The sequence below is a fragment of the Sceloporus undulatus genome, chromosome 1 (assembly GCF_019175285.1).
Source record: "Sceloporus undulatus isolate JIND9_A2432 ecotype Alabama chromosome 1, SceUnd_v1.1, whole genome shotgun sequence".
NCBI classification, from domain to species: Eukaryota; Metazoa; Chordata; class Lepidosauria; order Squamata; family Phrynosomatidae; genus Sceloporus; species Sceloporus undulatus.
The window spans coordinates 139,410,755-139,434,103 of record NC_056522.1 but is presented as its reverse complement, the minus strand read 5'-3'; the positions used below and the strand labels follow the sequence as shown (position 1 = coordinate 139,434,103).

The window sequence follows — 23,349 nt, the reverse complement described above, 5'->3', positions numbered from 1 at the left end:
AAAAGCTGCAGACCTCTGGAATTGCTTTGAATCCCATTGAGGGGGGAAAAGGTGAGATATAAATCCTTGAAATAAATACGGGCGGGTTACAAACCTCCGGGTTGCAGCGGTCTCCTGCCGCCGCCGCTTGCAGCGTCCGGGAGCCGCAGCTGCCACAGCGCGGGGCTCCTGGACGCTCCGAGGAAGGAGCGCGGAAATTGCGCTCCTTCCTGGGCCCTGGAAGTGGCACCGCAAAGTGTAAGGCGTGCTTTCGCAGCGTCACTTCCGCTGTGACACGTCTGGACGCTATGCGTCCAAGACGTCAAAATGGCAGCGGCTGTGTGGGTTAGGGGGTGCGGAAGCACTGCCCCTTCCTAACCCTAGTACATGCTCCGCGTGTACTTTCTGGCAGTTTGTAACCCACCAAAGTCTCCAAGATGCTGCAAGATCACTTTGCATTTGTTCATTCATTTATTTAAATCAATATATTAGTATTCTGGCTATGAAACCTGGCTTTCAAAGCTGGTTCAAAGAAATGTTGCATGTTGCTTTTTATCTCAGTATAGAAATATCTGATCACACTTTCTTTGGTAAATGAACTTTTGAAACATTTTCTACTATTCACAGAGATTATTAATATTTTATATACTCTAAAATTATGTAGTGCTGTATTTTAATGTCTATCTATTTATATCTTTGTAGGTGTTTACAAGAAAGAAGAAGCCCATTTGCTTTTGAAAGTTTATCAAGTCAAAAATCCTAGAGAGGGATTTACAAACAAGCTTGAAAATGACAAGTGGGCATTAGATGGTTATGTGAGTAAACTCACTGCTCTGGAAAAGTTTATCTTGCTTAACTGTTGTCCACATTTAGTTGTGTATTTCTTTTATCTAACACTTGTTAATGACTGTGGTAATGTGCATTATTATATCAGGATCAAACTTACCACTAGTCCCCTGATTCCATAAAAAAATAATGTGCCTATCACACATTTCCTTTATTTACTGTAATTACCTTGATCCCATAGAATGAGATACATACATTACTAAGGTGGAACATTCTATTTGGCCAACGTTCACATTGTGTTTGTGAATGCAGCAAACACAAAACCCCCAACAGTCCTTCAAGCTAATACCAGCTGGGAGACATTCTTATTCAGGGGTAGTAGCTAAGTTGGGCCATGAAGCAAAATAGAGAAAAATCCATAAAATAGTGAAGCTTTTATTGTAAAAACACAGAAAATACATCATTTGGTTTCATCTGCTCAGCAGAAATAAAACAGTTTGATACCTCTTTAACTGTCAGGGCTCATTGCTATGGAATTTTGAGATTTGTAGTTTTGTGAGATAGTTAGCCTTCTCCCTCAGAGACTTGTAGTGCCACAACAAACTGTAAATCCCAGGATTCCATAGCATTGAGCCATGGCAGTTAAAGCAGTGCCAAACTGTATTATTTCTGCAGTGCAGATGCAGCCAACATCAGGCAAAAATGTTAATATCCAGGGGAAGAAAAGGGATGATGTTAGAGTCACAAGCCTAGATTTTCTCTCAGATGTTACTTCTGTTGTCTGTTAAGATGGTCTAGAGCAGCGATTCCCAAACTTCAGTCCTGCAGGTGCCCCTGTCCTGTGCAAAGCTAATGGCCTCTTTCTTAGGCAAAAAACATTGAATTTCTCAAGGAGTCCCCACACTTACATCTGGAAAAATGTTTTGGTGCTGCATTGGTAAAACTTGCAACCTTTTGTCCAAATGAAAGAATTTTACCTTTATTGGTAGTAAAAAAAAACCCTCAAATAATTAAGTTCAAATCCATTAGCTCTCTCTTGTTAAGATTTCCCCTGTTGCAACAAAATTTGGTATCTTCAGATCCAGGAAAGATATCCAAGAAAATCCAAAACTCACAAAAGAGTGATGTGTTTATTGGCCTACTAAAATCCATAAAATACATCATGAAAATACTGGCTACTTTAGCATGAGTGTGACTGACTCCCCGATAGACAGTTCAGGTTTATGGTATGTACTTAATGCCAGATATGTTTTACAGGCTTGCTTTAAACCAAGGATGGGCAAAGTCCCTGGACCCCACTTTTGCATTCCCTTCAGCTCTCCTGCTCCATTAAAAAAATGGCATGATTTTAAGGCAAATGTTGCCCTAAAATCACACAAAGACTTTCAGTGCATAAAAGCATACATAAATATGGCCATTGTATTGCCACAAGCACCCCTTTCCACTACAGACCCTCAGAGTTTTTCCTCTTTCTTTCTTCCGTCCTTCCTTCCTTCCTTCCTCTCCCTCTCTCCCACCTCTTCCATCCTTTTAAAAAAAACAAGCATGGGTAATGTCTGACTTCCCATGCAATTAAACAATTTAATCAGCTTCAGAATAAGAATGGATGAAAATTCCAGTTCAGTTCCTTTGTATCATAAATTACCAAAATTCAGATGTGGAGAAAAGCAAAACTTTTATGCCCATCTCTACTTCAGATTAAAAATTAAGTGGAATGGATTTATTTAACGCTGTAAAAGATAGTTGAGAAAAATAAGATGATATGATTGAAGTGGTTTTAAAGGAACATGCATTAGCTAACTGAATTATATAGCATCTGTGACAAGCATAGTAACTCACAAAACACTTTCAGATGATGTGCACAAAATATAAATAAAATGGTCAGTTGTGACCCTCCCCTCATTTGCAGAAAGTATCCTGTGGGGACACAGAAAGAAGATATGCAAGCTTGCTGATTTTATCTTTACGGATTGTAGAGCTGGGGGTCTGTATTAGAAAAATGCGATCTTCATCAATCAGATGGAGAGTTCCTCCCAGGAAGCTATAGAGTTCTTCACATCTGCACAGATACTAATACATATTCTACAGTTCAGCCCATAGACATCAGTTCAACACATGTGAATAGGAACCAAATATATCAGATATTGGGGAGGGGGGAGTTAAAACAGGGTGAACGAAGTTGACCCTTCGGTTTTAAAACCAGTAACCAAAATTTTTTTTCCCTGAGCCATAGTAAGAATGTCTGACCTAGCTGTTGCCAAAAAAAGAGGTCACAGATAAGAGAAGAGTGAAATACAAAACAAGGAAGGTTTCACTCAGGAGAGTTGGAAGAGACAGTTATGCCATGTACTCTTGCAAAGGAAAGACAGAAGCATATGAATGCTCCCTTGTTGTCCTATCTCCTTCTCTTTCTATGCATCTTCTGTCAGAGTCACAGGAGAAAACTATGTAAATGTCATTGCTAGGCAATGCATGTATTTGCACCTTATCTTCTCTCCCTGGGGAAGGTTATAATTCCCGAACTGTGGTCTCAAATCAGAGAACGGCTATGGGTAGACAATTCACACTGTTCTTATTTACCAATAACCTCACACTGCTTCCCTATAATGCCTTACTCCAAAAATATCCGCACAACAAATGTAAACACATAATGTAGATGTACTATTAATGTAAGAAATGGCTTAGAGTCAATAAGCTAAAAAGGAGAAGAATGATCTTGCAGTCACAAGTTTACAATGGATAAAAGCTGAAGACAAGGAAAGAAAGTGGCAAACATTGTAAGGGGTGAATGTGAATAGATGGAGCTGGATATATGTAAAAGAGTCTCTTTCAGTTGATTATGAAGACTAGGCGCTAACCTTCAGTTTGCCTTACACAGAGAAATGAACTGTCTTTTTGCTTGCTTGTTTGAAGTGCCCTAATAGGTGCAGCATTAATTTCAAGTACTTTAGAACTCATAATATCTCTAACACAAAAAATGCAGGCATTTTTTCTGATCATGGAGTGTGTGTGTGTGTATGTGTGTGCGAGAGAGAGACTGTAGTGGCTTTAAGGGCCACAGCCACAAGCAAACATTTTCAGGCTAATGAAGTTCTTATATTATTTTAAACATTTTAATAATTTTGTTCCATTCCAGCTGAAGTCTTGAAATGCAGATAAGATGGTCACTTTGCTGACTCTATGCATATTTATTGAATTTAAAAGGCGTCTTGATCAATTCATTCTGTTCTAGGTGTCATCAGGGCTTGAAAGAGGTATCTTCACTTATCAAGGTGATGTACATGGAAAAGATTTTGGAAAATTTATGCTCCAAAGACAAAGTAAGAATTTCTTTATAGCACTTTGTATAGCATTTTACTTTGTTATATTGAGGTTCTCAGTTCTGCTATAAAATGTACAAATCACATCCATTAGTTAAAATGTAGCAATGAGTCTCTAGTTCAACTATTTAACGTTATCATTTTAATTTTGATGGAACAGAAGCCTAATAAAAATCTGCAGGATACACCCATGCAGAACACCAGTGTAAATGTTTATAGTGAATGGAGTAGCATACTTTACAAGGATGACTGTATGTTTTAAGGGACTTTTACAAATTACTAAATATTAAGGGTAATCAAGGACTGCATTCTGTGAAGTTTAAATGCATTTGCTAGCCTTGAATTCTGCGTGTACCTTTGAACTGTAAGGAAAAGGAGAAGACGCACTTTTGAGACTACTAAGGGGCATATCAGAACTTAAAAACATTTGAATATTTTACATATTTTTATTTTTCTCAAAAAAAGAACATTATAAGAATGCTAAGCAGCATCATACTTTAATGCGTTTGCCCCAACAGCACCATATCATAAAGAATGACATAGTTCAGAACTCCATTATTTAGCTCAAACACTTGCACATGTCTATGCTGCATTTAAATTAAGTCAGAGCCTATTGATACCTGTACCCCTAAAAACATTTTCTCTTTTTTCTCATTTGTTTTCAGGTCCTTTAAGTGTGGATACTGATCATCCCAATCACTACTATGGTACAAACAGCAGTTCTGTTGCAGCTGCAATCCTGGTACCCTTCTTTGCTCTAATATTATCAGGGTTTGCATTTTACCTCTACAAACACAGGTACTCTAAATCTATAACTTTATGGCATATTGAATGAAGTCAGAAAATGTTTGGCTGCTGAAATATTTGAAAACAGTGCTGCAAAAATATAGAAAGCCTCTGCTTTAAGAATAAAATGAATAGATAACGTTTTGAGTTTTGAAACTGCAGACAAGTGACTCTCTGGTGAGTCGTATAATGGTGGTAGACTGATACAAATATGAAGAAAAAAGAAAATTAGCAAGAAACCAACTCTTATGAGTCTAAACCATGTCAGATAAAATATCCCTAATAAGGTTTATTTAAACAGAGTGGACACGATCTGGTCAAAATTAGGCACTCAATTTCTTATGGTAATAATAGAAGTTTAAGTGATGACTTAACTATCTTATTGAAACGGATGGGACTTAGACAGTCTGATAGATTGTTACATGTGGATTTCTTCCTTTGGAGTGCCAATTGAAGAGTAATTTTTAAAGTAAGAGAAGCAGAGAAACAGGGCATAATGAAGCAAGTAGTACATGCTGAGTCACCCTATGGAAAATACTCCTTCAGACTGTGTAGCATTTCCTAATGTGGAAATCGGGCATATCAGAACAAATCTAGCTTTTTTAAAAGAAATTCTTTTCAGATTGCCATGTGTACATGAAGTTCTATGGCTGTCAAAGCTGAATCCCCACATGAGTTATGAGTGCAAAAAGTGGAGGCATGCAATGAAGGAAGGTGATAATGCCTTCTGACCTGGATGCTGTGGCTGACTGACCAGCCAGAGTCTTTGCTCATTGCCCACAAGGGGCTAAGATCTTAGAGTTGAGTCCACAGAGGACAAATGAAGTAAAAACTGGCGTCACTCCAGGGAAACCACAGAGCAGAATGCTGTGGTGTTTTGAGCAGACAGGGTGTTTAGTGAGATGTGGTTAGGATTAAAAAAAAACACTAGCTAAGAGATGCATTCCTACAGAGGCACATTCCTGTATATTCTTTCACTATAAGATGATGCATGAGGAAGAAATATTTTCAGTTTTTACACTGGGTTTCTGACACCCAGCAATGAAACAATACTATACCAGATTGTCATTTTCTTTTCTTTCAGTGAAACATCCCATTTTAAGTTTTTTTGTACAGTATACTAAAGAAGTAGATCTGTGTGCATGTGCTCCAAACTGAAAGATCAGTTACCAAAGGAACACACATTCTGGGGTGGGTGTTTATTGCTGAGTTGAGCAACAGGAACATTTCTTGAGGGAAGGCACCTTATAGGAAGAAGTTAGGAGTAATATAAAGAGTTATACGAGTGTAATGAACTGCTTCTCAGGCTATTCAATGTGGTGCCTCAGCATTTTTCCTCCATGTAGATTGGTACTATATTTGTGTTATTATAGTATTTGCCTAGTTTCCTGGAAACTTCCCATAAATTGGCAGCCAATAGTTTTACTATGGCACAGACCCAATCCAAGGGGGCATCTAAGAAGAAAGAAACCAAGGAAAAAGATAGTATGAGGTTTTGGCCTCACAGCAGGGGGTAAGGATTTTGCCTTGATACTACCTAAGAAACAACAAGTCCTAGATGTGACAATCCTTGAATGCCGTTATGGATACCCAGTGTGCAGCACCTTGATAACACCATGATGTCCTCATTAAGAGCCAAAACCATGTCATGAACAAGCCCCCCCTCCCCCCTCCAGTGCCCTTGAGACTAAAAATGGTGCCTGCCTGTTTTGAATGAGGTGCCCCCCTCCAAAGGACAAAATAGCATCCAGATGAGTATTGCACTGTATGTGAATGACCTTAAATTGAAAATCCCAAATTAGAATCCAGAGCTACACACGGATGAGATATTTGAGCTAGTGCACATACTAGCACTCTGCTTCCATTGTTGTATTTCGTAGTTCAGGATTTTTACCTTGGACACAGGCTTGCCATATATGCTGGGAAACCAGGACAAACATGGATTGGAGGCTCTAAAAATGTCCTGGATGGCTGGGCATGATTAAAGCCACAAATCCTGGATTCCTGCTTTCTTCCAGGCTGAATGTTTTCAGAGGCTGAGAAACTCCCCTACCCTCTCCTCTTATTCTTCTATAAAGAGAGCAACACAATTAAAATCTCCAACTCAGATGGCTTAACTTATGGGATGGTGGTTGGGATTTTGGAGGAGGAATAAGTAACCAGGGGTGGGGAGTGGGATTTGTGGGAGGCATGCAGGGACTAAAGATGGTGAGGGGAGGGGGGCAATCCTGAAAATACTTAAACTTTAAAAGAGTGAGGTAGAGACAATAAGGGGAGGAGTGCTCCAGGATCTGGTCTGTCATCTGGCTTTTTGCACTGTCTGCCTCCTTCCAGTATGAATGAATACACCACAATCCTAAATAGGTCTATCCAGAAGCAAAATTTATTGTATTTGCTGGACTAGGTTCAGAGGATGGCAATGACAACCATCCCCCTTGCTGCCAAAAAAGACTTGCCAATAAAACCCTATGATAGTTTCACCATGCAAATTATGAATTTGCATAATTAGAGTGTAAATTAGAATGGCTTGCATAGTTAGAATATTTTCATAATATGCAAACTGGGTGCCTGGAATATGGCAACCCTACTTGGGCAAAACTTTGGTATGATGTGTATTTCAAATAGCTGCTGTTCTTCAGAAACATAGATGGCTTATTAGTTCACATGTGCATAGATTTACATAACAGAAAGGTCTTAGTATTCAACCCTATAGGCCAACATAAACTCAGGTAGTTTGTGCATGAGGTCTACGTATTTTTGTTTGTTTGTAATATTTGTAATAGTCAGCTTAGCTTTAATGGCAGGTTTCTATTTAATGAAGAATTTTAAATTAACTCACTACAAGCCTATAACACTGAATAAAACATGCCAAGTGAGTTTTTTGTAATTATATTCTGAATTATGTATGTTAATATATTCATAAAATGTTGCTACTAAATTAAAATCAATATTAGAGCATCGATAACACTATTGCTTCATTCCTTCTTCTTCAGTTTTGTTTTTTGGTGTAGACATGTACACTTTCAGTGAGAGGGCAATCTTCACAGAATATCTAAACAAAATAGCTGTAAAACTGAGCATGCTACTGTTATTTGTTTTGTCATGTCTTGCATGATAAACAATTACTAGGTTCTTTTGACTAACCTCTAAAAACAGAATATATATATATATATATATATATATATATATATATATATATTACTCTGACATATTTTTTGACAAGCTGTAGTCATTTCTTATATGATGCTGTGAACTTGATGGCTGTTATTTATAAACCAGATTAACCGTCATCACAGGTATCAGTGCTGTCTACAATAGCACCAATAGAAATTCAGAAGAATATTTTTAGTTTTGTACTATTAAAATTAGGCATTAAAGACAGAAGATGCTATTAGCAAAACCTGAATGCAGACTTCTTCATTTGAAAATTACTAGCAATTTCAGCTACCTGTGCTGGCATTTCATCCTAAAGGTTCTGCAGACTGGTAAATTTTCCAGATCAAAAACTGTTTATATTTTTATTTGTCCTATGTCTTACTAAGACTATAATGGGACATGTGTATTATGGCTGCACTCAAGGAGTGGTTCCTTTACAGCAATGCTGCACAGGCTATTTGGTGGGGGACTGGCAATTGTTTTCCAGGGTACCAGGAATTGGCATCAGACTCATTCCCATTGGGTACAATTGTTTCTTTCATTTTTGGAAACTTGCTAGGAACCAGTAGCAAATGGCTTAGAGACTGGCACTGGTCTAGGGACCACCGGTTTGAGCGGTACTGCTCAAAAGTTTGTGATGAATGTTCTAGTAAAACGCTGTGTACAATATGATGCAGTTGTACAGGTTTTCCTAATCCTACTCTCTCACACACACACCCCAAAAAAGAGGCCTGTCTGGCTCCTCAAATATATTGATGAGAACTGGTCTTTTCATAACCAAGGAGCCTCTGGTTATAGGTGGAGTGGAGGAGATACCACCCAGTATCCAACTCCTATAAAGGGGCTTTGGGAGAAGTGCTGCTTTTTGAAGGCAGAAGCTTAACAACAAGTTGTGAACAGAGCTAACGCTTATGCTGGTTGCAACCTGATTGGAACATTCCCAAGACCTAAATGGGGAATCTTTTGTTTACACTAATCCATCTACCTGCCCCCCCCCCTCCGTACACACTCAGAAGCATTAGTACCTAATGGCTATAGGTACCTGATATCATGACTGCAGCCCATTTCCTTCAGATATGCTGTCAAAATCACAAGTGGCATGGAAAGCTGTGTCTATTATGTACATCAATGGCACTGTTGTAGATTAGTTAATGAAAAGAACTAGAATAAATCCCAGTGCTTAAATACAAAAACATCACAGCTATTAACAGCCCCAGGAATTCATTTTAGAAATGACCAAAATGGAAATGAATATCAAAGGCATTTCCTGCCATGTAGCAGCCTCTTAAATGCTGGAATGAAAACATTCAGCACCTACCAGAAAGCAATTCCCATCTGTTACATTCTACTTTTGGCATCATCTACACAAGTAAATTGCTTGAAGTATTTATTCCGCTAAAGATAGTGTGAATGATTAAATCTAGCAGAAAAATGAGGATATATTTGCCCTGCAGTTCAGCAAACTGGATAGCAGACTGTAATAAAATGAAAACTTTTTGTGTGTGTTACTATTACATAATTAATAAATCTATATACATATTATGAATGACAATTACTTTGCATCTTTTCCTTCCTGAAGAAGCAAGATATTTGTCATGTTGGTGGCAATGCCCTAAATTAAATTATTCTTCAACTAGAACAAATGAATAAATGGGAACCTGATAAACTACATTTATGTTAGTTTCATTGATTGGTCTAGTTGGCATTAAGAATTGGATTTAGGCTAATATATATATATATATATTGCTTTAGGGTTGCCATAAGTCAGAAATGATGTGAAGGCACACAACAACAGCAACAACAAATATTTCAAATAGATAGATATAATATGTGTGCACACATGAAATAAGAGGCAAGTCAATCTTTAGCTAAAATAAAGGTTTCAAAAATATTTATTCCATATATTTCTATGCTGCTGTCCAATAACATGATAAAGTGATAGATACAATGGAAACATTAAACACTAGAGGGTAAAATAGCAGAAATGGCATTAAAAACATAGGAAGAGCCATTTTGGATCCATTCCAAAGTTTGTCTAGTCCAACATTCTGATCAAAATAGTGAGCAATCATTTTCCAGTTGGAACCCCACCAAAAGACATAAGTAAAACTTCATTATCTCAACTTCTCTAGCAACTGACAGAGCTATGGTAACTCTGATACTGTGGGGAATCTACAGCAGTTGATACTCCAAACCTCCACAAATTTCTGTAAGCCCATTTTAAAACCATTGAAGTTGGCAGTCACCACTACATCATCTATCAGTAAATCCCACAGTTTAATTATGCACTGTGTGAAGTGCACGCCTTTGTCTAACCTGAATCTCCTACCACTGAGCTTTCATGGATGATCTGAGTATTATGAGAGAAAGAGAATCCTTAAAAAATAGAGTTTCAGAAGCAAATATAAAACTATGGTTAAAACTAAAAAGGTAAGGGTAAAGGTAGTTCCTTGACATGAATGTCTAGTCATAACTGACTGTAGGAGCAGTACTCATCTCTGTTACTAAGAAGAAGAGCCAGTGTTGTCCAAGGACTGCTGTGGTGGTCATGTGGCCAGCATGACTGTACCGAACACTGTTATGTTCCCATCAAAGTGGTGCCAATTTATGTACTTGCATTTGCATGCTTTCAAACTGCTAGGTTGGCAGAAGCTGGGACTAGTGGTAGGAGCTTACCCCATCATGCAGCACTCGGTCCTTGAACTGCCAACCTTCTGATCTTCTGATTGTCAGAATTGGCATCTTACCTACAAAGATACCATATCCCACCCATGGTTAAAACTAGATCATACCAAACGCTGGAATAAAAAAAACAGTGTTCTATTTCTTGTTCTGGTGCCCAAGTGAAATCAAATTTAATGCCAGGTGAGTTGAAAACATTCCAGAGAGAGTATGCCATAATCCCCTTAGTTCAGATATTGAAGGGAGAGGAGTTTCATCCTGAACAGAAAAGTCAGACTAGCTTGTGTTCTTCAGGTAGCCACATGCTGGATGCCTGTTAGGTGATTAAGAGAGATGTTACCAGTCTGGTAGGAAAGAAGTTTTTTGGAGCGCACATGCTGCCCAAAGATGTGCTAACCAGTTTAGTGGTGTTTTGAATAATCAAGGCATTGGCTTGTTTCCTTCCATAAGATCTGAGATCCTTTCACAGTGTACAGTTATAGCACTATGATTACGCTTGAACTGTCATGACTGCATCCTGTGGAATCTTCAGATTTTAGTATCCTCTGGCTCATAAGTCAAAATGCCCCTTCCTAAACTGGCAATCCCAGGATTCCATAGAATGAAACCATATGGAATCATAGTGCCATAACTGGATAGTGTGAAAGGGCTGTTAGTGACTGGTAATTCCATAATTTCTGGATTTACATGTCAGGCAGGTGGCTAATGTAACTATCTAAATATAGTCATAAGATTAACAGTATTCAAAGACATGGATGTATTAGTCTGTTGCAGCATGAAAAGATATAAAAGAATCCTATAACTGTGAAAACGACATTTCTAGCATAAGCTTTCATCAACTCAGCCTTTCTTTTTTTAATTTTTTAAATTAAATTTATATCACATATATTATATTTAAAACAACACAAACATATAACTTTACAAACATTCTTCACCCTTCCATCTCATGTTTATACCTTGAATAGCATTCACTCATTAACCTCGTCTTAATAATACTCTATCATTATAAATCATTGCATTATGTTACATTTTATCTCTTATCTTACAGTTAATTATTCATTCTGTTATCAAATGTATGAAGTTGTTCTTCTTCCCATAAACATCATTATTCATAGCCTCCATAGACTTAACCAATTATAGACTTCAACCCACTTCATCAGATGAAGTGAACTAAAGTCCATGAAAGGTTGTGCTAGAAATTTAGTTTTCTCAGTTTCAAATGTGTCACATGATTCCTTTATATCTTTTTTTATGTGTTTAGGTATCAGGATAATGAGAATCTTGTTATTTGTGCCATGTTGTCTGCTATGAGTGAAACTCAAGACTGTTACCCTTTTTTGCCCTTCCAGAACAAGACCAAAAGTACAGTACAATGGTTATGCTGGACATGAAAACAGCAATGGACAGGCATCTTTTGAAAATCCAATGTATGATACAAACTTAAAACCCACAGAGGCAAAAGCTGTGAGGTTTGATACAACTCTAAACACAGTGTGTACAGTCGTATAGCCTTCAGTGCCCAATTTGACTGATTCATAGCCATACCTCTGATGGACAAGCAGTAATTCCTTTGGTGCCATATACCAGTTTCCCTTCTTCTCTGTGGCTTCACTGCAGTAATCGTTAACATCTATCAGCATAGATGCAGCGAAGCTTCCTGGTGAAATCTTCAGTCTTCTGGGGAATCAAGACCAAGATAATTTCTTCATCTCAAGGGTTGATATGAAATACCTGGCTGCATTTGCTCCAAATCAAGGCACACGTTGAAGGAAGACTGCCAAGTCATACCCATCTGTCATATTTAAATGCCTCAGACTTTCACATTTGTATGTGGCTGGATGCCTTGCAATGCAATCTTCTGGGCACTCGGATCACTCCTTTGGGAACTGTGACAAACAATAGCACCATAAATTATCCCCAGGAATAAGAACATTCAGAAGGAGATTTAAACAAAAACAAAAAGGGAAAGAAAGGAAAGGAAAGAAGAAAAGACACCTCCTTGAAGGAGAAGACAACCTTCCTTGGGAGCTGCACACATCTACAAAATGCTTTACCTTTGAAAACCTGTTAATGGTTAGAACAACCCTAGGTCTTCATGCATAAAGCAGTCTACAAACTTCCCAGTCAGCTGTTGTATTGCAAAATGTTAATGCACAATTTTTTGCACTAGTGTGGTATGAATGACTGAGTTAAGATACTGGTTTTAAAAACAAAAACAAAACAAATATACAGGGTTTATACACACTATCCATTGTATATAAGCATTTACTCATTTTTTAAAAAAAACATTCCATGATATTTTTTTCTTTGAGCATGTGTAATACAACAACCCCTTCATTTAGATCCAGTAGGGTAATTTGTGATCATGAACAAATTAAATTTTGGTTTATTTTCTCTGTCAGCACCAGTATGAACCAACCAGATGATGGTTGGAAGATCCCAGGTTTACAAATCGTTGTTCCCCGTATTGCTTCTTGCTCTTTTGCACTCCCTCTGACATCATTCATTATTGTCAGCATCATACTCTTTAACAGCAGGGGGGTTAAGCAGCTACTGCTGCTTGCCATGTACAAAATGTGAATAGTAATTTATTTTAGATAGTTCATAAAGCCTGTGGGCCTTGTGCTCATAATCCAGTCTTCCCTTTTGCATTTGTTTTCCATCTTTTTCTCCCAGTGAAGTTATATTGATTTCTGATGCTACACTGAACTTAGAAATGCATTGCAGTAGCACACGTAAACTCCAACCAATTCAACACGGCAACTTACCACAGCAACCATTACACTTTCCTATGACTTGGAAAATGTCTCTCTCTCTTTGTGTGTGAATGTCTTTGCTACATTTTTAAACCAATACTGCTTAATGCTTTTGTAATCATACAGCTTGACAGAGCAAGTTTGAGATTCAGAGGTACTCTGTAGAATAAAATAGTGAGGGTAGTCCCTTTCTTTGCAGAACAAAAGTGAGACATAACAAAATTAACTGATAGCTTATCTATTCACACAAGCCTTTGAAAATGTGCCACTAATTCATGGGTGGTCAACCTTCAGCATGGATGCAACATGTGGCATAGACAGGAGGTATGCTTGGCACTGCTGGACAGGGATATGAACCAATAGTTGTGGGCAATAGAATGGAGTAGTTAGGCCCCATCTGCTACCTATTTCTCTAGCAAGAGTGAAAAAAAGCATAGAAGATTGATTAGATACCAGAGTGGGACTATCTCTAGCACTGTACACTAGTATGACGCCAGCGCTTGGCCTGAACATCACTTATTACATGCCTTGCTCCAAAGATTGGTCACAACAGTGCTAGTTTAATTTGATCAAGTATGCTGAGTGTCAAGAACTGCATTCAACTTATTCTGCAGTACTGTAGGCAGTTATGAAATAATACACAGATATCCTATCAATATGACTGGGACATTATCATGCACACTTGCACATTGAATTGCCACAGGGTTTATATTATTATAGCACGAGTCAACCTTGCACTGGAAATACTCTGTTGGCTTCAGGGGACTGTAACAGTGGAGATTATCACACAGAGAAAAAGACTTCCTTTTCCCATCCTTATTGTGTGATTGTGCAAAGATTATCAGATGATGTTAATCTTATCTGGTCATTATCCCATCAGTGGAGTGGAATTGTCCATATTCATGTGAAAGGCTATCATATGACGTCATGCTTATCCCATCATTATCCCGTCAGTGAAGTGGAATTGTCCTGTCATTTTTCATTAACAGAAGTTTTCATTATTGAAAAATGACAGATCAATTCTATTTCATTGATGGGATAATGACCGGATAAGTGCAACGTTTGTGATACTCTTTCACACGATCGTGTGATAGGATGGGAGCAGTCCATTTTGCTCCTGTCCTTTGTCTCCCCCACAATCTGATAATCTCCATTGTGTGTCCCTTCTTATTTGGCCCCTAGCATTAAAGATAAAAAATGATTTCTTTCTTTCTTATGGGATTTCTGACAAACAAAACTGTTTTCTCCAGGTTCCAAACAAGAGGCTCCACAATTGCCTGGCAGCCCATAGATAATCAGAATCTACTTTTGAAATGAAAGGGCCTTTTAAAAGCAGATTTTGGTATAGCAGGGGCAATTTCATTGTCTTGTTCAAGGGAAGATAAACACCTTTGGATGTTCCCAGGTCCTTGTTCTTTGGATCTTGGTCATGTTTTTCTCTCCAATAGACCCAATCCGCAAAGTATTATTTTAGTCCCTGCTGTGGCAGAATGTAGTGAGTAAATTAATTACCAAAAATAAGCATTAGCAGGAAAAAAAATCATGGTTCAGTCAATATTAAATAACAAGAAAAAGTTTGCAGGGCAATCTTTTATCAAAGCAGAAAAACTTATATAGTTTTTGATGGAAGATACCAGCAATACAAATATATTTAGTTCTTCACATGAATGAAAAACAAGTTTAATATTATAAACCTATGAGATGTCTGGACATTTTGGGTTTTTTCAGATTTTTTTTTTAATTCCTTACATGTTTACAATTTTATAAGCTATCCAATGGATTTTTGCATTCATTAGAAGGACAACAGACTAAATATAGACTAAAAATATCTACATTTCCTGATAAATTGCTTCTTAGTTAGCTTGCACTGTAGTCTACCGCAGAAAGAAAAACTTTACATTGCTGCCTTTATTTAAGATAGCAATGGTGGCAGAAATAACCAAAGTTATTTAGAACACAACAAAAGTATGAGGAAGGATGGTCTTCCTAAATGCTTACCCTGTTTGGGTTAAGAAGAATAAGAGAGAAAGTTTTAAAATGTTGTGGTGTTATCAACATGTGTCCTTGTCCAGAGATCCTTGTACACCCGTATGTGCAAATGGGTCCCCCTTGTCTATGAGAGGGCCTTGTTCATTCCGGTAGACAGAGCTGCATATGAGAAGAGCCCTATGCTTGGATTAGCTCTGTCCATTGGAATGACTTTGAGGAGTGTCCTAGGGAAAGGCATTCCTTCCATCACAATAATGTGATCATCCAGGAAGATCCATGATCTTGAACCTGAAAGTCCTAACATCACTCTACTACTTTGCTAATTTGATCAAGGATAAGGCTGCTATACTAAAATAGTAATTGTGGCTGTTTTTTGTTTCTTAATGCAGACCAAACAACCACTTTTCTCTGATACACTCAAAATCTTCATTTGCTCTTTAACTTTTGCTCTGCATTCTCCTCATTTGCAGTGGAAATGCAGAACAAAAATGTTCCGTACTCCCAACATACCTAGAGAGTATATTGTCCTGCCTAATAAAATAGGTTGGTGAAGTTGGGTGTCTTTTGTTCTCACCTCTGTGCCTATCTCTTGAAAGTGTTCTGTTCCCTTTGGTTTTTCATTAAAAATTGCATTGTATTGCACTGACCAGGTTAGATCTTCCATTTCTCATTATTTGCCAAGGCTCCCTGCATGTCCAGACTTGTGTATGGTGCAGCACCCTAAGAGAGATCCTTGAAAGTGACACCCAAAGTCCATTCCACGGAGTAGGGCTTACAGTCGCTTGAATACTAGATGTATATTCAAGGTCAGGTCCCTTGAGCCGTTATAGTATGATTTTGCCCAAGGCAGTTATTGAAATCTCTGTGAGGTATTTACAGTTGTCTTTTCCCCAGACTGATGAAGATGATGAAGCAAAAGGTGTCGCCCTATAGGAAAGAACAATCAAAACAGGTTATGTGCTTCAAAGCTGTTTAAATCTGCTGCTTGTATCACCCATCTTGCCTTTCTCCAGGCTAGCTGCAATAATTTTTTTGTTCTTCTGTAATATATTTTGTAAACAAACAAAAAGCTGTTATTAAAAGGGGGGAGGGGGGAAGCTGGCATTTCGAGCGTCAACCTAATTGTCATTCCCAGTATTCCATTCTGCCATTTCACGACATGCTGCTGTGACATGAAGTAGGTGCAAAAGAACTTTTTTGTACAGAGATATATTTTTTATGAAAAAAAATTTGTAAAATTATTAAATATGCTGTACTTTTTTGATTAATGTAGGTAAATTGTTAAAAAAAAGTTTTTACAATACAAAAGGAAAAAAAAAGTCCTGTAATTCCCCCCCCCCCTTCCAAACTGTAAAATGCACCATCTCTAGCTGAATTTTCAGTTCTGAACCTATTACACATGTATTAATATTAAAGTGGCCTGTTTAAAATATACAGTAACTTTTTTGGCAAAAAGTATAAAAGATTGTAATATAGCCTGTGCATTGCCACCTATTCTGAGAGCAAAATCAAAGTTCTAATTAAATATTTAATTTTAGATTTCCATATTATTGTGTGGCAGTCTACTGTTGTTATAGTCTTTGGTTTACTTCACTTGAAATCAAAGCATTTCTGCTAAAGGTGGCCAGAATCCTGAATGGAAATTATGTCTTTATAAGTGGACAATGTATCTGGGGATTAGAATTGGTCAGTTTCATAAATCCGTATCCAATAGAAATCTCTTGTTATGTTACTGTGTAGCAGAGCCATTAAAGAGTCTAAATTCACATCGCAACCTAATGCAAATCTCATCTGATGCACATCTGATGCACTCTTGACTATGTCCCGATATTCATTTTCATAATTCACTAACAGGGTTTCTTAGTGTCTCTGCTACTTAGTTAAATATAAGTAAAGTTGCATTCTGTAAAAGATGATACAGAATTCAAGCATTTGTTTTTAACTTTTTGTTTAACTAAATGGAAGGTAATATTTTTATTGTTAATTTAATGCAGAGCTGTGCCTTTAATTTGAAGGGGGAATTTTCTTTACTCTATTCATGATTTTGGACAACCACAGAAAATCCATTAGGTAACTTCGGTGTCCATTTCTTTCCCCCCTGGCAAATCCCACATACGGTATGTGGAATTCCTATTAAAATAGTTGTGCCAACAGAAGTGCCCAACAGCGCTCAAAATCTGATGCCACCTTTCTCGATGTGCCACTGTTTTCATTCTCTTTGGTTGTTGTGTCTTGATGTATGAGGACATCAAAAGTTTTAATGGGAAGACAAGTCAAATATACAGGCACAAAACAATTCTTGAAAATGTCAGGTTGAAAAATTGACTGAAAATTACTCTTTTGCTTGTTTATGTTCACATTAGATTTGACACTATATGAAATATGACCCAATCCATGCATATTGGTCTGGCAGCAAGGCTGCAGGATTTGTCTTTGTGCATAAAATTATAATGCCAAATGCCTGATGATCTTTGTTAAGAGGCAAAGTGCAACAAAGCTACTCTGTATTCTTTAAGTATTCTCTTGCAAAGTGATGAATGCTGCAAAACAAACATATCACATTTTTGGCCAGAAGGAGATGGTTGTACAAAATAATAGATGTCATATTTAAGGATGGACCAAATTTATTTCACTCTGAAGTAATCTAATTTGGGGTGACTGTTTTGGTGTCAAAATAAGATGAGATTATGTTTTCCCCCCTAAAATGGAGAAATAGTTTGTTTTCACTCTCTTTCTCATGTTTTAAAATGACCGTTATCTTTACTCTTCTAGAAGTTATACAATGTTGTTCAGTAGTTCAGTTGTTGTCTCTCTTTCTCTCTTCCCCTCCCTTTCTCATGCCTTCCCTCTCTCCCACCTTCATTTTTTTCCTCCCTTCTTTCCCCCACTCTTTTCCTTTCTCAGTTCCATGGAACATTTATTATTCCCTGAAATAGTTTACATTTATGTATGGCCCATACAGTCCCTGTTGGATTGTATGCAAAAGACCTACCATTGTTCCACATTCACTAATTGCCCAGCAGTCCCATGGCTAAAGGTAAAGGTAGTAACTTGACATGAATTACTAGTCATAACCAACTGTAGGGGGTGATGCTCATCTCCGTTACTAAGACGAAGAGCCAGTGTTGTCCAAGGACTACTCTGGTGGTCATGTGGCCAGCATGACTGCACTGAATGTTACCTTCCCACTGAAGTGGTACCTATTTATGTACTTGCATTTGCATGCTTTCAGACTGCTAGGTTGGCAGAATTTGGGACTAGTGACAGGCGCTCACCCCATCATGCAGCACTTGGGCCTTGAACTGCTGACCTTCCAGTTTTCCGATCATCAGAACTGGTGTCTGATCCACTAAGCCACCACATCCCCATGGCTTAACCAGGCTGTCCATGGCTTAACCAAGAGAAAAATCCAAGGTGAGCATTATACCATTGCCTATTGCACAGAGGAGATTTCAAGACCAATAAGCCACTTTACAGTTCCATGGTTAAATAGAAGATAATGCACCCTGTGTAATAGGAGTGGTGAGTAAAGTGTGGTTTAAATGCAAAAGTAAAACACAGATTAAATGCATAGGCAAAGATATTTCCAGTTTGTTTAGCTTTGCAAAATGTTGGTGGGGAAAGCAATAAATATATACATATATCCTTATAGTGAATATATACCAATGCTATGGATTTCTTGCTATGTGAACTGACAAGCTCACATCTTGTTTCAGATAGGAGTAAAAGCACTGTGTCATAACTGGCCAACTGTTTTTTCTGGAAGCCCTCACCACCACTGCCCACCACCTCTGCCATTTCTTCCTGCTTCTTTTTATTATAAGTGGTGGCATTATGGGAGATGATGTGAACTACAGACATGTCAAAATAAGTATCTAAATAACTGTACATCTATTGTCAACAGACTTGGAAGAGTACATCAGTGTCTCAAAGGAGCAAGGGTAGAGCTGCTTTCAGGCCTTCTCTCCATCTTAATCTGGGGCATTTTAAACAAAAGCTGTCATCCCTGAACACTTAGTTTTTGTGGGACAGTGAGCCCTTGGTATCCATTGTGGTGTTTTCATGATGTGGATAGTTGAATCCATGGATGCAGAATCTGTGAATATGGAGGGACTCCTGTAATGGGGGGGGGACTGCACATTGAGAATTCTTTCTTAAGACACTGTGCACATGAAGTTCCACAGCATTCCTCAAATGTAGTCTTGAGTCCCTCACTAACCAGTCACTTAATCCAGTGGTAATACCAAGATTTTTTTAAAAAATCAGGTCTATGTGAAATTCAATGTTTCAGTGTGTCTGCATTTTTAAGGTTGCCAAAGTGGGTTGGTTTGGAATCTCATCATCTGTGGAAGCATTCACAAGACATGAATGCAAAAGGATATGGAGTATGAGATGACTACAGAAAAAATGATGCCCCTGATACAAGACGTAAAGGGTTCATGATCATTTTTATGAAAGATCATAAAACCTTTAAGCTTTGAATTGATAACATCGTAATTTTTGCTGTCATCCCATGATGGAAATCCATCTGTTTTCAACGGAATACTGTGAAGTAACTGAGATACTGAAACTTTGTGAAGAATTGTGGTAATGGATTGTCATTGAAACAGCAACTGATTCAAGCAAAATCAGGCATATTTCAATGCTTTTCTATTTTATTTCAGTGAAGGAGAGTTAAGTATATGCTTAGCTCTTGCACTGAAATGAATAGACTTAGAAGACATTCCAGATGGAGTTATCATTGTATTTTTACTGAATCATATTAATAGCTGGCATTCTGTATTGCAGTAATGGATTCCTAGAGTTACTGCTCTGCATTTAGAAAGATGGTGTCATCATTTGCTGGTAGGAGGGGGCCAGAAATCCCATCCTTTATGCCTACCCCCCCCCCAAATACACTTTTTGAGTTCGCTACATTTACTTGTAAAGTCATTGAAAAGGAGAGGGTTTCTTCTCAGTGACAGGTGACATTAAGAAAGGATACATTTTCTCAAAAAGGCATGTTTTTGATCAATTAGTTTTTTTAAATGGGTTAACACAAATTTCATCCCCACCCCTAATGTAGCAGATACAGATTCATTAATACTGGGCAATGAAATGCCTGTTTTATGTTGTACATTTCCCTCCCTTTCCCAGAACTCAAAGGAATTTATGATAGCTTTTTGGAACTAGTTGAAGTCAACCAGCCCGAAAGCATGCCCACGGCCCAAAACAAACTTCAGCAATAATCCAATCTGAGACCGCTTTAACTGCCCTGGCGCAATGGTTTGCAATTCACTGTAGTTTTGTGAGACATTTAGCCTTCCCTGTCAGAGAGCTCTGGTGCCACAATAAACTACAGTTCCCAGGATTCCCTAGCACTGAGCCAGGGCAGTTAAAGCAATCTCAAATTGGATTATTTCTGCCATGTATTTTGGAACTGAGTCTTCTGTATGAATGTCTGGAAGAGTGAAAGCTAAGTATCAAAATCAAGAAGAAGAATCAGAAGGATTACAAAGCAGAATAAATGAAGTATTACAAAGAAGAGTTTTTTTAAAAAAAGATAGCCAATGAAGTTTAACACTGGGACAGAAGGTAAGCTGAAAAGGGAAGTAAAAAGAGAATGGCTGTGAGAACAATATTCTGTGAAATAGGAAAAGAATGACTTAATGGACAGTATTTTGTTGTTATCTCATGTATATGTAGGTTTCCCTGTGAAAGTGGCTGGACATTTTTGTGTGTTGCAAAATGCCCAATTTCAGCTCAGGTACGTAGGAGTAGAGTTGTGCATGTAACTGCAGATCATATTGAGCATGGATGTGAATCACACATTGCAATAGTAAGCAATAGTAATAACAAATACATTTGTATGCCATTTATCAATGAACTAAGCACTCCCTAAGCCATTTACAATGGAGAAGCTAATTGCACCCAACAAGTTGGATACTCATTTTAGTGACCTACAGACGGATGCAAGGTTGTGGGCCTTAGAGCTCCTAGGATTGAACTCTCAATCTTGTGACTGCAGTACAAACATTTAACCCCTCTGCCACCAGAGCTCCTAGGGCACATTGCACATGGACACACATGCTAGTTTGGTTGTGCACTTGGCATACTGTTAGTAATGTAGAGTGGTGTTAACACTGGTCTTTCTTCTTTGGTCATAGCAGAGTGTGGAATCTACCAACTCCCTCATGCAGTGACCCCCCCCATTCAAAACTCATCTGTTGTCCGTATGGTTTCCCCAAGATGGATATTTATTGACCAGTGGAGAGATGGGGGAGTGGAGAAGTGTCTGGATATGCTCCCATAGCTGAGATCTTGCATCAGGGTTTGTAGCTACTTACATCAGGACTTGTAGCTACAGTTAATGTTGCAATGCTATCCACCAAAATCTACCTTTTCAGCAACACAGTGCTCCCCACAACATAGCCATTTTTAGGCCAATTTAGAAAGATGAAGAAAGAAGTCATAAGAAGAAATAAAAACTGACAGAGGAATGGTATCTAGTTTAGAACAGAGTGAGTGTGCCATTTCTGCATTCTCATACTTTCAGTTTTATTTCAAATTGAAATACTGTATAATGTTCCTTGATTCTGTTGCAGGGACACAGTTATGCTGGGGAGGCACAGAAATTAGATGAGGATTGGAAATTTGACTTTGGACTAATTTACAAGCCCTTATAGGCAATCAATTCATATCTTTAACAGGCATGCTCTGTCTAGGGGTATAGATATAAGAAGTAGATAAGACATATGTATTTCTCTCCCCCCCCCCCGCAAAAAATTACAAATTTTACTCTTAATGAAATTTTCCTTCAGTCCCCAAAAATTCTAGCATTACACTACCTTAAAAATGCAGTTAAGCATTTAGAAGTACAGTTTAGGCACACAAAGAAAAGGGATAAGCAATGTTACCAAGGGAAGGGGAATACAGCACACACAAGAGCTCTAAGTGTGAGTTATTCTCAGCATCTCACTTGTGGCAATGGTAAATATCTGAAGACTGATGGAAAAATTAATTGTGGAGCAGAATTTGATGGGGGCAATGTCCTCATGCTGTGCCCACCCATAGCTCCAGTTCTATCTCTCTTCAAGTCATTTAAGTGGGATAATTGAGCAGAAAGAAGGAAGATAGTGACAGAGGGAAGGGATGTCCAAAAAAGAGAGAAGAGGTGGCAGGAAGGGAATGATGAAAGGGAAACACCTAGCCACTTTTGACTCTGGGCCCACTCACTACTGTCTTTGGCCCATCTCACACCAAGTTATTTACTTATTATCTTATTTTGGTATTTCATCTCTATGCTGTCTTTCTCCCAGAAAGGAACTCAAAGCAACTCAAGTAACCTCAAGTAATGGGATATAGCTCCAAGCATTTACCTACAAGGGAATAGAAAACTCAGCAGCTGAAAATGTCCTCAAGCCTGGAATAAGAAGCATGAAGGAAATTGTCATTGTTAAGAGTAATGCACTATTTTTTACTGGGGTGGGGGGGGGGGGAGCTTCTTCAGACACTAACTTTCTATAGGTCTTTCCTGGTTTTTTTTTTTGGGGGGGGGGGGACTATATTAAAGAGACAGAAAAAGATTGATGCAGAAACCAATGTAACAATCTATACACAATGCAAGCTGTTTCTCAAAGTTAAAGGTAGGGGGAAATAGCATGGACACTATTTCTAACCAAGCTAAGGGGGACTAGAAGAGTGTAGGTAAGCTTAAAGGACTACAGACTAAAACACTCACATGGATTTTCTCACTCTTTGACATGAAGACAATGGTTGGAGATAGAAGCATCAGAAGCAGGTCTCAGAGAAAGGTGATGAAGGAGAGATATTTCTCTCTGTGTGTATTTAATCTCCTTCTAACTTGGGGCTTGTCTCCTAAAAGTGAAGGGGATACTTCTGTAGTGCAAAACATG

The 23,349-nt window shown here is 38.1% G+C and overlaps 1 protein-coding gene across 2 annotated transcripts in view; it reads left to right on the top strand.

Moving 5' to 3' along the window:
• CSMD1 (CUB and Sushi multiple domains 1) overlaps window positions 1-16,999 on the top strand; it is a 1,231,469-nt gene extending 1,214,470 nt beyond the window's left edge. For both annotated transcript variants that reach the window (XM_042480556.1, XM_042480547.1), the window contains 4 exons: window positions 682-794; window positions 3,998-4,085; window positions 4,751-4,883; window positions 12,059-16,999. In XM_042480556.1, the coding sequence (XP_042336490.1) occupies window positions 682-794; window positions 3,998-4,085; window positions 4,751-4,883; window positions 12,059-12,218 (494 nt within the window). In that variant the 3' untranslated portion in view covers window positions 12,219-16,999. The remainder of the gene's footprint in view (window positions 1-681; window positions 795-3,997; window positions 4,086-4,750; window positions 4,884-12,058) is intronic.
• The last annotated feature ends 6,350 nt before the right edge of the window (window positions 17,000-23,349 follow it).